The sequence below is a fragment of the Peromyscus californicus genome, unplaced genomic scaffold, assembly GCF_007827085.1.
Source record: "Peromyscus californicus insignis strain IS unplaced genomic scaffold, ASM782708v3 Scaffold_1__1_contigs__length_55948999, whole genome shotgun sequence".
NCBI lineage: Eukaryota > Metazoa > Chordata > Mammalia > Rodentia > Cricetidae > Peromyscus > Peromyscus californicus.
This window is the reverse complement of record NW_026294492.1, coordinates 36,625,012-36,641,009: the sequence shown is the minus strand read 5'-3', so window position 1 is coordinate 36,641,009 and position 15,998 is coordinate 36,625,012. Positions and strand designations below refer to the sequence as shown.

The following is a 15,998-nucleotide window of genomic DNA, read 5'->3' as shown; positions in this document are numbered from 1 at the left end:
GTTGTATGTGTATATAGGAGGGTGCTGGGGATAGAACCCTTCACTTCACGCATGCTCAGCAAGTGTTCTACCACCCAGCTCCCACGCAGCCTGGTCACTGTTGAACAGAGGCTCGTGGTCTATCAAAAGCAAAGACAGCTGTATAGAAACCTAGGCCCTGCCCCAGACCGCGGGAACTCAGCTCTGCAGTGTGGAGATCGGCCTCTGCGCTTTGAAAGCTCTGAGCAATTCAGATGCACAGCCTGGTTGAGGCTACCTATGGAGAGGGAGGCCAGTTTCTTTTTCTTAGCAGTTTCAAAACAGACTTTTTGATATCGCAAAGCTTGTTTGGGAGTCTACAGTTCTGGATTTAGCTCCTTGAAGTTCATGCTAACTGTGGGCATTCTTTTCAGGTTCCTCCCTTCCATTCATACATGATATTCCTTTAAAATAAAATAAAATACGGTGGAGACATCTGAACGCTTACCAGTGAATCCCACTGGCTTCTTTCTAAGGCACTTTTGAGAGGCAGGGTCCTCAGTGGCTAGCCTTCACGCCCGCTGCCCAACCACCTACATCAGTGCTCTCAACCTGTGGGTCTCGACCCCCACAGGGTCGCATATCAGATCAATACGTTATGATTCCTAACAGTAGCAAAATTACAGCTATGAAGTAGCAACGAGATAAATTTATGGTTGGGGGTCACCACCACATGAGGAACTGCATTAAAGGGACAAAGGTTGAGAACCCCTAGTCTAGATTCTATCTGTATGGTTGTGAGTTGCCATGTGGGTGGCTGGGACTTGAACCTCTGGAAAAGCAGCCAGTGCTCTTAACTGCTGAGCCATCTAGCCCCCTAGATTTTATTCTGGATTCTCCAATTACCAACATGTCTAGGCTTGGGCCAATTATGTCATCTCTGTGTCCTCATTTGCTCACAAAACAGGGACATCAGCACTGCTCCCCACGCGTTTGCTATAAGGATCAAGAGACTGAACACACACACTCAAGTGGGAACACTCAATGCCACGGAACAAAGTAAATTATTAGCACGGTCCTTCTCAAACACAGGTCAACGCCGTCAGGATGGAACAAAAGGCATTATCCATCTGGTTATCCGGGGAGAGGCTTCTGTCTGGTGTCACTTCTTAGCAGCACTGTCCTTTCATCTCCCATGCCCACTAAATCTAGAAGTGACTTGCCTTCACTTACAGCAACGAGCCAAATGTGTGCCCACTCAAAAGAACCTTTAACCGGCTATATTTAGGAATATCTATGTATACACAAATACATATGTGCATGCAATAACAATTAATGACCAAATTTGAAGGAGAGTGGGGAGGGGTATATGGGAGGGTTTGGAGGGAGAAATATAAAGTTACAACCTCAAAAATAAGCAAACAGAAATGAGAAAAGAGAAAACAAGACAGGACCTTCCTTTTGTGCCTCACTCCCGGCCCCCACCATGTTCCCTGATATAAAATCCACAGTAGTGGTATGTCCACTCTACATGCTGGTGGGCCATCCTTACACTTTCTGAAACAAGGCACCATGGAGAAAAGCAAACGGCAGAAGCCAGATTTTGCTTTGAGCACTGCTTCCTGTGACACCGTAGTTGCTGCTTTCTATGAAGCGTGCGCGCGCGCGCACACACACACACACACACACACACACACACACACACACACACGGAATGCTGGGAGCTTGGGGCACTGAGAGTGGCAGAGCCAGACACACCGGGGACATGTGCCTCTGGTCCTGATGCCACCTGCCAGGGACGGAGACTCAGGTCCTGAGGTCGTTTCAATGCCCCACTGGCATTCTCCTCCTCTTTAATCTGATGTTCTGAATTAGCCAATTCAGTCTTCGACAGTGATCCAGTCTCCTAACCAAACGGGCCATCATCCTGGAGTTGTGACCGCTACTCTTATCTCAAAGTTGCTTGAACCTCGGACAGAGGAAAGCTAATACCAATTTCCCTTTAAAACATGAATGATGAGCTTTACAGCAGCTAAATTCAGAACCCTCACTCAGGTTCCTGGCCCCTCCCCGGTCTAAAGAGGGAAAAGGGGGCCTGGGGGAGGTGTTTGATGGAAACCACAAGAGCCAAAGATGGGGGACCCCATATGACCCACCACAATCTGGCAGCTCTACTCTCTACCTACTTCTGTGGGGGCATTTTGAGCATGTGTGCGTGCATTCTCTCTCTCTCTCTCTCTCTCTCTCTCTCTCTCTCTCTCTCTCTCTTTACACACCCACACACCCACACTTCCTTTTTGAGACAGGGTCTTACTCTATAGCCTGACTGGCCTAGAACTCAGTCATCCTCCGTCTCTTTAGCGTTAGGATTACAGGCATTCCCCACCATGCCTGGGGATATTCATATACATATATTTATTTATATGCAAGTATATAATAGATACACGTGTAGATATATGCATTTATATATAACACACGTGCATTACAGTTTTCTTTTTAATCTGGTATCTGTGTGTTCTCACACATGTGTGTGCACATAGGTGGAGGTCTGATGACAACTTCCTGGTGTAGGTCCTGGCCTTCTCCCTGGTGAGGCAGAGTCTCATTTCTGCCTCTGTGCTCTGCACTCCAGGCCGTTGGCCCCTGAGCTTCCGGCTGAGCCTCCTGCCCCCACCTCTCATCTCACTTTAGGGGTGCTGGGATTATAGGGGTGTGCCACCGCATTCAGCTTTTCACACGGGCTCATCATGCTTGTGGACTCCACACTTTCAGATGACGAGACATCTCCCAGCCCATTGTAATCAATCAACTAATTAATTAATTTTTACTTCTTTATTTTTGCAGACAGGGTCTTTGGTAGCCGAGGCTGGCCTTGGACTTCCGATCCTCCCTACCTCCACCTCCCAAGTGTTGGGATTACGGGTGGAAGTCACTACACCTGGCTACCAATGTCGTTTGAAAATGAACCAAATGGCCTCAGCCCGCCGGCCATTCTGAACAACTGAGCACAGCTGAGTTCTGTCAGGTCAGCTGTTGGATGGAATTCACTCCTCCCCCTCCCCGCCTCCTAGCTATTGCTTGCTAAATTGTTCATTTTTTTAAATAAAGAAATCCCATTTGCAGGGTTCCTTTAGAAAAAGAAGGAGCAAAGCAGCTCTAGAATCCCAGCATGACCCGCTCCTCTCCTCACACCTAACAACTGTTTCCAAAAGCAAGAGGGCTCAGCCAGTTACTATTTCTGCATTAGCTGGGCCTCGCAGACAACCATCGGCTGTTGTCACAGGAAGGGCAGGTGGTCACAGAACCTCAAATGCTTGTTGGCATGCTCTTTGAAAAAAAAAAAGACAAGAGACAAAACAAAACTATAGTGCTGGTTTGGAAGCTTCCAGAAGGAAGGGGGTGGGACCCAACGCACAACTCCCTGGTGGCTTCTGCTCCCACAGAAGCAGGGATCATGTTCCTTGTCATCTGCAACTGGTTAGATGAGGAGGTTGAAGGCTATTTTCCAAGTACTTTCACCGTCGTACACATTCTACGGCTTGATCGTCCTAAGCGAATGTAGAGTGTAAAATGGGGGCTTCTGAATCTGGGGTCCAGACTGGGACAGTCCTTTCTGTGCACGTCAGTGGACACTCGGAGGCCTCTGAGCATATCTGCGAGGGTGTTTGCCCAGAGAATGTTAACTGAGGAGGGAAGACCCACTCTGAACGTGGGTGGCACCATCTCTTGTGCTGGTGGCCCTGGTCTGAATAAAATGGGGAAAGGGAGGGAGCCAGGTAAGCATGCCCGTCATCTGTTCCCGTCACTGTGCCCCTCCCAGCCATGGTGGTGTGTGTCCTCTCTAATGGTGAGCCCAGGAAACCTTGTCTTTCTTAAGCTCTTAGGTCAGGCGTTTTGTCACAACAATACGTTGACAAGTTTTCTAAAAGGCCAGCCAGCTAAATAAACATGTGAGGCTCTGTGAGCCACATGGTCTCTGTCGCAACCATACCATGACTCCACTCCTGCAGCACAAAGGCATTATGGACATGATGCAACTGAATGACCCTGGGGAGCATCCCAATAAAACTTTATTCGGATTCCGACGTCAGAATCTCATACCTGGAGAGGTTGTTGATTTGAAGTGGGAATTCAGAGTCTCAGGAACATACAACATGATATAGCTGTGTCCTATGTAGTGGCAAATTTAGATTTTCCTGGTGAGAATGTACTGTGTTGGGTTTTTGATGGGGTGGTATACTGGTTTAGAGTTGAGGTACAGTTCAGAGGTAGAACACTTGTCTTACACGCAAGGTTCTGGGTTCATCCTCAGTACTGCCATGAGCATCACTGATTGAAGCATGCCCTTATAAGGGCTGACTTTCTGTGGTACCACAGCTCTCTCTGAATAACACACACAGGGAAAAGCCCTGAGAAGGTTCCCAGGACACGAGGATCCCCTCAGGCTTCAATGACTATATTATGCCCCATAGGGGAGGCTGTAAATAACAAGGGGGCCTCCTCCTGGAAAAAAGACCATGTGGAGCCAACGGAGACCATTAGCTCCAGGCACACCTTTTGCCTATTCTTGGAAAAGAGGCTTTGTGGGCAGTGCCCACAGCCTAGGCCTGCCCGATATCCACTTTGGCTTGGGCTGTTTGGCTATAGAACCTGGCAACAGAAGTATAAAGCCTACATTCCAGCTGAGAGTCATGCAGTGCCCCCTGAGTCCCACACTGCCCTACTAGAGTGCACACGAACACAGCTAGGTTTAGAATTCACAACTGGCCTGTGAGCCATGGTGCCCCAGAAAAGCTAACAGCACCCAGAGCTGTAAAAACTCCCCTCTGAATGAACTCTACAGAGCCCAGCAGAGAGCATCGGGCCCTTTTTTTCTGGTTGGAAGGCTGAACCACCCTTCAAGAGCAGAACTGAGGACAGAGAGGGTTAATCCCCTTTCACAGTGCTGTGTACCAGTCCAAAGTGCAGGGGCCTTTTGGTGCCCTGTGGGAAAGGAATGCCCTTTCTTGGGGAACCATCCCAACAGCCCACTGGTCCTGTCTCACACCCACCCCTCCCTTCCTCCCTGCCTGGAACTCCTCCTTCTTGGCACTTGGGGCTAACTGATGGCTCAGTCAGTGGCTGTCTTCCATAGCCTAGAGCTCCATGTCGGTTGGGTATCTGTCTAGTGTTTCTCTCTACCATGGTGCCCGGGACAGCCTCAGTTTCTTCAAGTAGGAAAAAAGGAACAAAGCGCAGAACTACAGACCTGGCTAGATGTGACCCCTGCATGGAGTAGCTTAGTGCCTGACACAGGAAGCCTGTACCCACTCTAAGGGGAGGTGAACGCTGCCATATCCTACTATGAAGATGGGAGCCAGGCTTGTAGGCATTAAGTGACTTGCTCACGGTGACCTCAGCAAGCAGTGAGTCAGGACTTGTGTTTAGCTTGTTCTGCTTGGGGTTGGGTTCCCTGGCATGAGCTATCCTGCCTCCTAGCAAGACCTGCCAGGAGGCATAGATGTGGTGATCTATGGATTGGCTAGAAGAGCTTTGCCTGGCTGAACCTACCAGCCCCATGATTTCTGCCTGTTGTGTGTGGTTGCATTAAAAAAAAAATGCATTCACCTCACATAGCTCAGTTCGTTCAACCCCCATAACTATTAAATTTGAGTCTTGGGGTTGGAGAGAAAGCTCAGTGATTAAGAGAACTTAATGCTCTTGCAGAGGATCTGGGTTTGGTTCCCAGCACCCACATGGCAACTCACAACCCTCTGGAACTCCAGTTCCATGAGGTCTGACCTCTGTGAGCTTTTGCATGCATGTGGTGTACATACATAGAGTTAGGCACACAGACACACACACAATAAAAAAAACATTTAAAAAAGATTTTGGGGTCATTTCTTACACTTTATGGGGGCAGTGTGCACCTAATTTATGGCCCTTAGAAATTTGGGGCTTTTTATATATATTCCAGTACATATCACTTCATGCTATCACTCTAAAATTCAGCAAACCATAGTTTACATGTACTATCTGTGATGTGTTCTCTATTCTATTCCAACGTTCTGTCCATTCTGTTCTTTTCTACCCCATTCTAACCTATGCCTTTTCAGATTTTTTTCCCCCTCAGAATTGATTTGACAGTGTACTACTGGGTGGATCTTGAAGTGTGGCAAGAAGGTCCTGGGCAGCCAAGAGACTGAGCATGGTATGGAAAACATAGACGAAAAGCTGTAGGAGGGGTTTCCACCCTGTCTGCTGCTGCTTCTTGGGCACAAGCCCACTGAGCAAGGCTCTGCAGTGTGTAGGCTGCACATGGCTGGGCACGCAGCAACAACATCTGAGGTGATGCATCAGAAGCCCGGGTCTCCAGCTGGAAGCAGGCAGCAAACCGTGGCAAACCTGAGCTAACTGTGGCGATTTTTGTTATTTACTATGGATGTTTCAATAGAATGTCGCTGCTAAGAGCTGAAGTCGTTAAGAGGGAAACTTTGCCGTCTGGTTCTGGCTAAGTCTGAGGTTCTCTACTCACCAGCCTCCGCCTTATTTATGAAAATGTGCTGGATGGAGATCAGTTCTCTTGGCCTCGGATTTATTATTGTGCTGCCTGCTGGCTTTGAAACAGGAACTGTAAACATTTGAATACGTCAAGGTGAGATCACCCACTTTCTCTCCTGATTCAACAGCAATTTTAGGTTTCCTAATATAGGTTCTAATTACTTTACACTTCCAGGCATAGACTGGCATGGGTCTTGGGCCATAAAAGGTGAGGAGAGAATTGAGATGAATCTGGGAGAGAAATACTATGTGGACAAGTACTGCAGAGATCTCTAGGATGTACAGGGTGCATTCACTCATCCCCAAACTGACCAACACGTGCTATACATCAGGAGGACCAAATACCAAATACCAAAGGACCAGACCAAATGCCGGCTATATTCAGGAGGCACCCTAAGTATAGGGGGTTGTGCCCCTGAACAAAGCAGTAAAACCCCCTCAATAGAAATAATTGTTGACCTTGGCTCACAGGTCTAAGGCGGTGCACTTGATCCTTGTCTCTACATTAGCGCACGATTGGAATTTTCCGTAATCAAAACTTAAAAATACGAGCCCTACCCTTAAAGGCATGGTGCCGAGAGAAAGATGCAACACAAAGAAGAAACAGACACACACTGTGTGGTGGCATTTGTGTGAAGCCTGAGAAAACAAGTTGAAACAGCAGTTACAAGAGGGAGATCAAGAGCCGAGGAGATGGGGACGGCTCAGTTGGTCAAACACGTGCTATGTGAGCACGACGACCCGAATTTGATCCCTGGAACTGGCACCAGAAAAAGCTGGGTATGGGCACGCTTGTAATCCAAGCACCGAGAAGGCAGAGGCAGGTAGATGGCACCGCCTCATTGTCCAACTGGTCCAGCTTAATCTGGGAGCTCCAGGTCAACAAAGCATCCTTGTATCAAAAAACTAGGTGGACAAGGCCTGAGGAATAACACTGGATGTCATTTCTGGCTGCGCGCATACACACACACACACCAGCCGCCACTGCACATAAACACTTGCTCTAAAAGAAAAGGATAGAATCTCTCTTTTAGAGAGAGTAAATCAAGATTTTTTTGGAGCTAAGGGAACCAGGTACTGGAGAGGATAGAGGTGTTCCTTGTACTCACAGTATGGGCAGATACATATGTGTACAGGTATTTTTAGAATTCATCAAAATAGTATAGTCCATGGACATTTTATTTTAGGATCTCACAGATTCCTTCCCTCATGAAGCATGCTGACATGGAGGTCTGCAAGGAACCTTGGGGATACTCAAACCCCTTATTTCACCGGAAGTGAGTAGAGAACCCCAGTAACTCATTCAGGGTGGTGCAGACAGCAAGGGCCAGCACCCAGGGGTCTAGTGTCTTCTCTTTAGTCCACTGCCTGTGATATAGAATGAGTGTGTAATTCTGGAGTCCCACATTTGGGGGTGACTCTATTCTGGATATTTGGGTCTAGCTCAGTACCTTGGACCCAAGTCTCTCATGCTTCTCTGGGGAGACTTCAAGCTCTGTTGTTGCCAAATGCTGGGGGAGATGACTGCCGTGGGGTGAGGAGTGAGCTGGCTACAGTCTCCAGGAAAGATGTAGCTCACTCTGCGGGTGGTCTCAGTTGACAAGCATGCTCTGTAGGGCTTGTCTCTACGCAAGGCAGAGGTTTCATGCTTCACTGGCCCAGCCATTAGCAACTCCGACTCATTGGGACTCACATGCCTAAAAGACACTCTGTGCTCCATGGAAACCCTTCAAGGTGGAGTATGTCTCCGAAATAAGAATCCAGAAAAACAAGCCTAGAAGATGGCTAGCATGCCTGTGGTCAAGCCCCTTCCCTTTGACGAGATAAAGGTTGATGTGAAGTCATCATAGACGACAAACCTGAGGTACATTGGTCAAATCCCAGAATTCTATAGTCATACTTGAATATTACTCCCCTCCTCCGCCCCCAGGGACATTGTTTCTCTGTGAAATAGCCCTGGCTCTTCTAGAACTCACTTCGCAGACCAGGCTGACCACGAACTCATAGAGATATGCCTGCCTCTGCCTCCCTGAGTGCTGGATCAAGGGTGTGCACCCACCACACCCAGCTAAATATTACCTTTAGGTTCCATCCAAGCCTGCCACTTGCTCCTTCTACATTCTCAGCACAAACAATAGGAGGAAACAGGGCATCCATACCCCAGAAACAACAGTAGGTTTGGGGGGCTTCTTTCTGTCATGACTGACAATTCTCTGGAGATTCGAGGCCTGAACTTTGAGGTTGGTGCAGGCAGCAGACCCCATGAGCATGCACAGTTTGCCTATACACCTGTACCCTGCAGAGAGCAAAGGCAGGCTGGCAGCCTTAAAGGCTGCAGGACTGAGCCCCTCCTTGAGAAGGACCGAGGCTGTTTCTTATTTTCCTTTGCCTGAGCCAGCCTCTATGCTTGTCTGTGCACTCCTGGTGACGGGACAACCCTTCAGAGCTCTCTGAAAGACAAAGGCAGGAGGACCCTGTTCCTTCAGCAAGGTGTCCGTGTCTGGAAGACAGAGGGAGGGCCATGGCCTGACAAGACTCTTGGGATCATGGAGGACCTGGATCCCAGCCTGTCTGCTGGGGGCCTCTCCTTTATCCCGTTTTTCTCTCCATCCTGTAACTGTGAACAGCAAGACATACAGCTCCTCTCCTCAGCTGGGTCAGTGAAGTCCTGGATCTTTTAATCACTATTCCAATCAGTTTCTTCCTGTACTCCATCTTTGTCTAGGTACTGCTCATAGAGGATTGGTAGAAAGGTTTTTACCTTGCTGTTGTCAATGTCCTCCTCCAGGACTAGAGAGAAAGGACCAAGTACAGGCTCCAGTCATCCTGTTGGTCAGAAGGGGTCGGAAGCAATCTTTTCACGGATGCTTCTCTCTCCTTCACCAACTTCATCCTTCTCTGCCCTTCTCTTCACCAGCCAGCTGACCCTAATTTCTCCCGCCTCTCTCCCCTTCCATCACATTTCGCCTCACAGAGCCTCCCATGCTCCCAACAGGTAGGTGTGGGGTGTATGTGTATGTTCAAGTGTTGATGGGGTAAGGAGGACATTAAATTCAATAAAAACTATGTCGATGAACTCATGAAGGTACAACCCAGCCCAACCGTCATCAAGCCATAAAGGAAAACCCATGAGCCTAGAGAAATGCCCAGTCGAGTCCAGAACTAACTAGACAGACTCTGACCCTTTCATGGGATGCTTATGAGGACTAATGTGAAGTACTGCCTAGTCTTCCACCACAATCCACAGGAATACTGCTGTAATCAGAATTCTCAGAAGGCAAAAATGGCTGGTCTGGGTTTCACCTCTACAACTGTTGGGCTCAGGGACATCTGGAGGGTGCCCTGGAATGGCGCCCATTGATGACAGCTACCATGCCAAAGCTAGGAGACTGGAAGTCACACAGTTGCATTCAGACAAAACATCACTGAGAATGAAGCAGAGCGAATCGATGTGGTGAGCAGTTCACAGAGCACAGAGAGGTGACTTGGGCCAGATGTGGTGGCACATGCCTCTAACCCTAGTACTTGGGAGGTTGAGGGAGGGGGATTAGGAGTTTGAAGACAGCCTAGGTTACTACTTCCAGCTCAGTCTGAGCCACATAGCTCTTTATTCTAAAAACAGAGTGACTGTACATGAAGGAACCTTTGGTACTATCGCAAGGGATTAAAAACTTGAGAATCCCCCATCTGGTGGGTCACCCTCTTGTAGCATCAATGACTGCACCAGAATGAAGCCCAGCAGGATCTGCATAGACTCCTGAGTGGTGTTTTTCCCAGTCCTCAGATATCATCTTGCTTTCTAATAGCTACTGCCCTGAGTGGGGATGCCGTCCCATAATCTGAGCTCTCTTGACTTCTGTGTGGCAGGAGTGTTATCCAGCTTCCCCCAGCCTTAGGCTCCTGGTCTCTCTCACTATCTTTTTTGCTGGGTAGCAGACAGTGCTCAGCATTCTAAGATCCCACAGGCCAAAGTGGAAGGCCATGGTTGTGTCTGATTTCCAAGCCCAAACATCATGTGACTTCTCGTAACCCTTAACTCTTGGATCCTGGAGCCTTGGTGAGAGAGGAAGAAGGCCTTCAGACTATGGGAAGGAGCCATGAAGGGAGAGAGAGGAACTAAACTTCCCAAGAAGCTAGGAGCACACAAAGCATCTTAGGCTTGCTACTGGTCCTGTTTTCAATTCTGTGAGAGAACTAGTCTCCGTTTTACAAATAAGAAGGTCTGAGGGTCAGGGTGAAGTGACTTCTCCATGATCCCAAGGCTATCCATGACAGCAATCATAGTCAACCCCAGTCTATGATCAAAGTCAGTCCCTTGTCCACTGTATGTGCTGTCACTTAAGCAAGCTACCCAAAACAGGGATGTGGACTTTTCCCATGGCCTCTAGACCTGGGCCAGAGCCACTGTGGCTCTTTGCAAGAATCAATAGCCTCTTAGGGGCCAAGGGATCTCACTCTGACATGGACCTTTTCTTGGAGGTGTCTTTAGTGAAGAACCATGCAAAGCTCTGGTCCTGATCCACTAGGATGGAGGATGATGATGGTGTCTCCTTGACCTCTCTGCATTATCGTCCATGCTATTGGGGTCCCTGGGCAGGTGGACTAGCATTAGGGTGAGGGGATGCCTGCCCAGCAGGGATCCTCCTGGGGCTGCTAAGTAAGTGAGGGTGTGAGTTCTTGAGCCCACTTCCCAGGTTTTCTCTCAGCACAGCCCAGTCATGCAGGAGCATGCAGGGGTGGGGGGGCTTCCATCGGGGTCCTGCCATGCAGCATGGATGGCTGAATGGAGACGGATCATGAGGTTGAAAGGGACCTCTATGTCATCGGGCCTGTGGGCTCACCTACCTGGAGAGACTCCCCACTCTGGAAGCCTTACCTGACAGAGGGACATTCACACTGAAGCAAACTTGAAAAGAGAGAACACGTACACAAAGAGAAGTTTACTCGGCCGGCATTTCTCTCCTTGCCTTCGGCATTCACGGAGGACAGCTAGGACTCCGGGGAGGCAGCTCTCTCCCTCTTAACTGGCTTGCTCCCATTCCAGTGCCAAAGCCCCGGGAGCCTGTGCTCTCAGAGTCTAATGCTTTGGGGTGCACCCAATGGGGACCAGAAGTGAGCTGACTAGCCCCACGACCTGCAATGTCAGCCATACCAAACACATCTCTTCCCCCGTCCAGCCCCCCCCAAACGATAAGCCTACCAGGAGCACAAAAGCTAAGTGAGAGAGACTTATTAGTGATTAGACAGGGCCCCCATCTTGGAAGGAAGCCTCCAAAGAGACAGAGTGTTCATGCTTGGCTATTATCACTAGTATAAGAAGCTTTGCTGGCTTTTTGTTGATTAGAGGACATGTCCACAGAGCTTTTCGGTTTGGTGTTGATGGCACATCGTTTGCATAAAATCAATTCGGTGTACGGGTGCATAGAGCAGGAACAGGAGGAACACAGAGGGGACAGGAGGAGGGAGGGTATATAACAGTTGAGAAGGCACACGAGGAGAAACTTTCCATGCGGAAGCGGAGGCCACTGAGTGGGGGCTGCCACAAAGGGGTGACACCCTGGAAGCTGGAAACCTGGTGACTCTCCTAACCTCTGGGGAATCAGAGCAAGGGTGACACAGGGAGGCGCAGGCGCCAGGGGCCCAGGAATCTCAGCTTAGCAAACACATCAGGAAGGCAGAGCCCGCGGGGTCAGCAGCCAGCGGAGGGATGTGATGGAAACTGACCAGAGGCCAAATTCCAGCCTCCAATCGCAACAATCTCTTTGGTGCTATCTTCTGAGGCAGGAGGCTTCCTGTGGAGGGGGTGGGAGGGGAGTGAGGTCGGAAGCGGTTCGGATGTATCCTCAGCCCCTGTGGGTGTGAGCAGGCCCCAGTCTCCAGGTGAGCCAGCCACGGCAGAGGCGGGTTTGCCTGGTATGATGGGTTTGAGGAGACTTTTAAGAGTTCTGGGGCCGGGCGGTGGTGGCGCACGCCTTTAATCCCAGCACTCGGGAGGCAGAGCCAAGCGGATCTCTGTGAGTTCGAGGCCAGCCTGGGCTACCGAGTGAGTTCCAGGAAAGGCACAAAGCTACACAGAGAAACCCTGTCTCGAAAAACCAAAAAAAAAAAAAAAAAAAAAAAAAAAAGAGTTCTGGGAACACCAAAGACTACACTGTGGCTCTTCTCAAACACTAGGCTGGATGCTATGGCCACTCTTGGGCCCAACGAAACTGATTCGTCCCTGAACCCACCAGGCAGGTCACCTGCCAGGTAACCCAGCTCTGGTGGCCAGTAAGGGAACTGAGGTAATGGCTACTGAGAAGGTTTCTAGGGAATGGTGGCGTTCTGGTATGAGGCCAACAGGGCATAGCTGGAGGATGAGTGGCGTTAGTTCCAAAGAGAAGAAATCCAGGCTCTTTCGTGCACCCCAGCACTTGACCACACTTCTCTTAAGGTGTCTAGTATGGGGGGCGGGGCGGGGGAGCGTCTCTGAACCTGTTTAAGCTTGTGCCCAATGTCTCTTTGTGCTCGCAAACACCCACAAGGCTGGTGCTGTCCGCTCACAGATTTTATCTTTTCCTTCACACGGTATCTATCCCTTCATGTGACATCTGTCTGTAAGCCAGGAGCCAAGACCTTCACAGCGTCCTGGCTGACAGTCCCTTGTATTCCTCGCTTCTTCTCAGTGTGGAACTGGCCTTCCTTCAGCTGTCAAAACCCTGCCTGCCTGAGCTCTCAAATGACACGTCCTCAACGTGGAAGACACCCAAGCCAAAGAAAGCCCGTCTTGTGCTGGAACCTCTGACCCACGAGTAGAAGGAGAACTCTGTGACAATGAGCGGCAGTAGCTCTCTTCCCAGTGACTTATGGGTGACCGCATTTGCCTAGGGCTGCGCTCGCACAAAGCTGCGCTCACAGCTGGCCTGCTCCCCGCTGCTGCCTGGTCTAGGCAGACACCCCTATGCTCGTCGGCTACACAAGGATGGTGGCTCATAAAAACCCCTTTGAGTTCCCACCCTGGGCCTGCGAGGTTTTCCCAGCTGATACATGGGATGGTTTTAATTTAATTCAGCATCTTCTTCTGCTAGGCTGGCGCCCACAGGCCGCACAGACTAACGCCGTTTTCCATGTCGCAGGAATGAGCTTTAGTGTCTCTCTTCCTCCCTCTCCTTTCTTTTCACTCATACATTTGATGCTTAGGAGAGATGCCTCAGATCTCAAGGAGAGAAACTTGATCAGATATTTAAACATCTCGATCAAGTTCCTGAATGCCTGGGACTGGTAACTCTGAACGATCCACAGGATTCTGCCAAAAAGTATAACCAGAAACACTTCTTGCACAATCTTATTTCCTCCCCATCTCCTTCATCCCTGATGTCCTGATTTTCTCATCTCAGGTAAAACAAACCAGCCTAAGGAACCTTCTTCCTTGGCTCTCCAGCATGGTAGTCTGGGTCACAGTGGGAACCCATACACAGACAGTTTCCATGGAAATGGTGAGACCAGCTTTAGGAAACTAAGATGGATGTTGGAAGTCCTACACGGCCCAGCCCTTTCTTTTGGACATACTCTCACAGGCAAAGAAAGCCACCAGGAGCCCATGTGAGTTCCCCAGCACAGGAATCAAGCAGGGCCCCGTTTCTAGTCCCAGGGGGAGGTTTCCCAGAGGCTGAAGTAAGGGAAGTCCTTGTCTCCTGTGCACTGGGGTTCAGGGGAATGTGGAATCCCATCTGATCCCAGACCCAGGGGAGTACTTCCTCTTTCTGGTTCCTGGGGACTCCTTACCTATGGGAACAGCTTCACACCTGTGTAGGGACAACCTGAAGGGGCTCTCTGCCTGCCTGAGCCCAGGTGAAACTGCTCATTGGTGGAGCGGGACACAGGGTAGCCTACCTCCATTTGTCCCCCACTCTTTCCCCTTTCCTTAGTATCTGGGTTCTGTCCGTTCTGTCCCAGATCCCCGGCCCACAGTCACCTCACACTGCTCTTCATGGCCCTCCTGTCATTCTGCTCTTGCCCTGGGGGTGGGGCAGCCACGGATCAAGGCGTGGTTCCTCTCGGAACGTCTTGTGATAGGACCCATGGAAGCCACGCAAGGACAAGAACACTGAGACCGCATCCCAGTCTAAAGACTGGAAACCCAGCACGGACGTCCTGGACTGATGGGGCTTTAAGAGCTGCTTTAGGAACTTGAATTCCTCACCACTGCTTAAAGCCCAGAGCCTCCCTCGGATTTGAGTAAAAAGTCCTAGGAAATGTCTGTGGTCACTTCTTTTCACCCCATCATCTACTAGACCCCAGGGAGAACCTAGTCTCAGTGGCTCCGTTCATGAAAACACCCTTTGTGAATTGCGGGTCGAGTTCTCCCTCTTTTTCCTCCTTCTAGGAGTTTCTCTGCAACACCAGCCTTTGCTCCCCTTCACAGGCCCAGGGGACTATGGACTCCTTTGGGGCCTCTTCACCATGCACTTGAGAGGCTGTGCCTGTTCCTCATCCTGCCTTTCTGGGTCTGGTGATCCTCCCTGAGTCTGGCTGGAAGTGGCTCACTGAGACTTAGTGTCTCAACATAAGTTCAAGCCATTTTTTTTTTTTTTTTGGTTTTTCGAGACAGGGTTTCTCTGTGTAGCTTTGCGCCTTTCCTGGAACTCACTTGGTAGTCCAGGCTGGCCTCGAACTCACAGAGATCCGCCTGGCTCTGCCTCCCGAGTGCTGGGATTAAAGGCGTGCGCCGCCGCCACCACCACCCGGCTAAGTTCAAGCCATTTTACGGATGGCAATGATGTCTGACTGGCCCCTGGTCCTCTCTGGGTTCTTGTTCACTGGGCCTGAACTGGTATAGTTCTGCTCCTCATTTCTCTAGGGATTAAGTTAGATTACATGGAAATTATAATTCACCCCTCAGGCTTGAGTCTTCGTTTCTTCTCAGCCTCTGGTGACCCGCTCCACACATTCTCTCAGGTATCCAGTTACTCTTTTCCTTTGGGACTACTTTTAGCGGCCCCTGGCGGAGCCGTCAGGTGGGCTGGCACATGCAGTGAGCTCTGTCAGCCCTAACAGCCAGAACCTCCAACCTTCCCTATCTACGAAACCCACAGCATGGGCTTGGCATGTGGTGGGCTGGGGTGGGGGGGCAAGCTGTGGTAAGATGGGATAAAGTGGAGGAGAGGTTCACAGTGAGAAGTGGACCCCAAACCTGGCCTGTCCCAAGCTGTGTGTCTCTCAAGAATCACACAGACCAAGGCAGAAAGCGAAGTAAGAATGGTAGCAAGCCTTAGCACTACGTCATAGCAGCCTGTCACTTTTGACCCTGTCTATGGTCTGGAGTATACGCATCACCTGGCAACCACCTTCCAGAATATTCTAAGATTAATTCCTCTCTGGGGACCCGCGGAACACTTGAGGGTCTTTTCTGTCCTTGTAGCTGGGGAAGACGGTCTCCTCTGACAGAACATGGTGACCCACGGCTGGTTGATGATCTCAGGTCTTCTTCCAGCCTCTCAGGACTAGGATCTTGTCTAAGA

At 49.9% G+C, this 15,998-nt stretch overlaps 1 protein-coding gene across 3 annotated transcripts in view; it reads right to left on the bottom strand.

Moving 5' to 3' along the window:
- Window positions 1-15,998, bottom strand: part of Prkce (protein kinase C epsilon) — a 505,347-nt gene that overhangs the window by 11,121 nt on the left and 478,228 nt on the right. The window contains exon 15 of one of the 3 annotated variants that reach the window (XM_052746470.1): window positions 11,375-11,404. The exons of the other annotated variants lie outside the window; for them this stretch is intronic. Within the exon in view, the coding sequence (XP_052602430.1) occupies window positions 11,390-11,404 (15 nt within the window). The 3' untranslated portion in view covers window positions 11,375-11,389. Of the gene's footprint in view, window positions 1-11,374; window positions 11,405-15,998 lie in introns of those variants that run through there. 3 annotated transcript variants of the gene reach the window in all.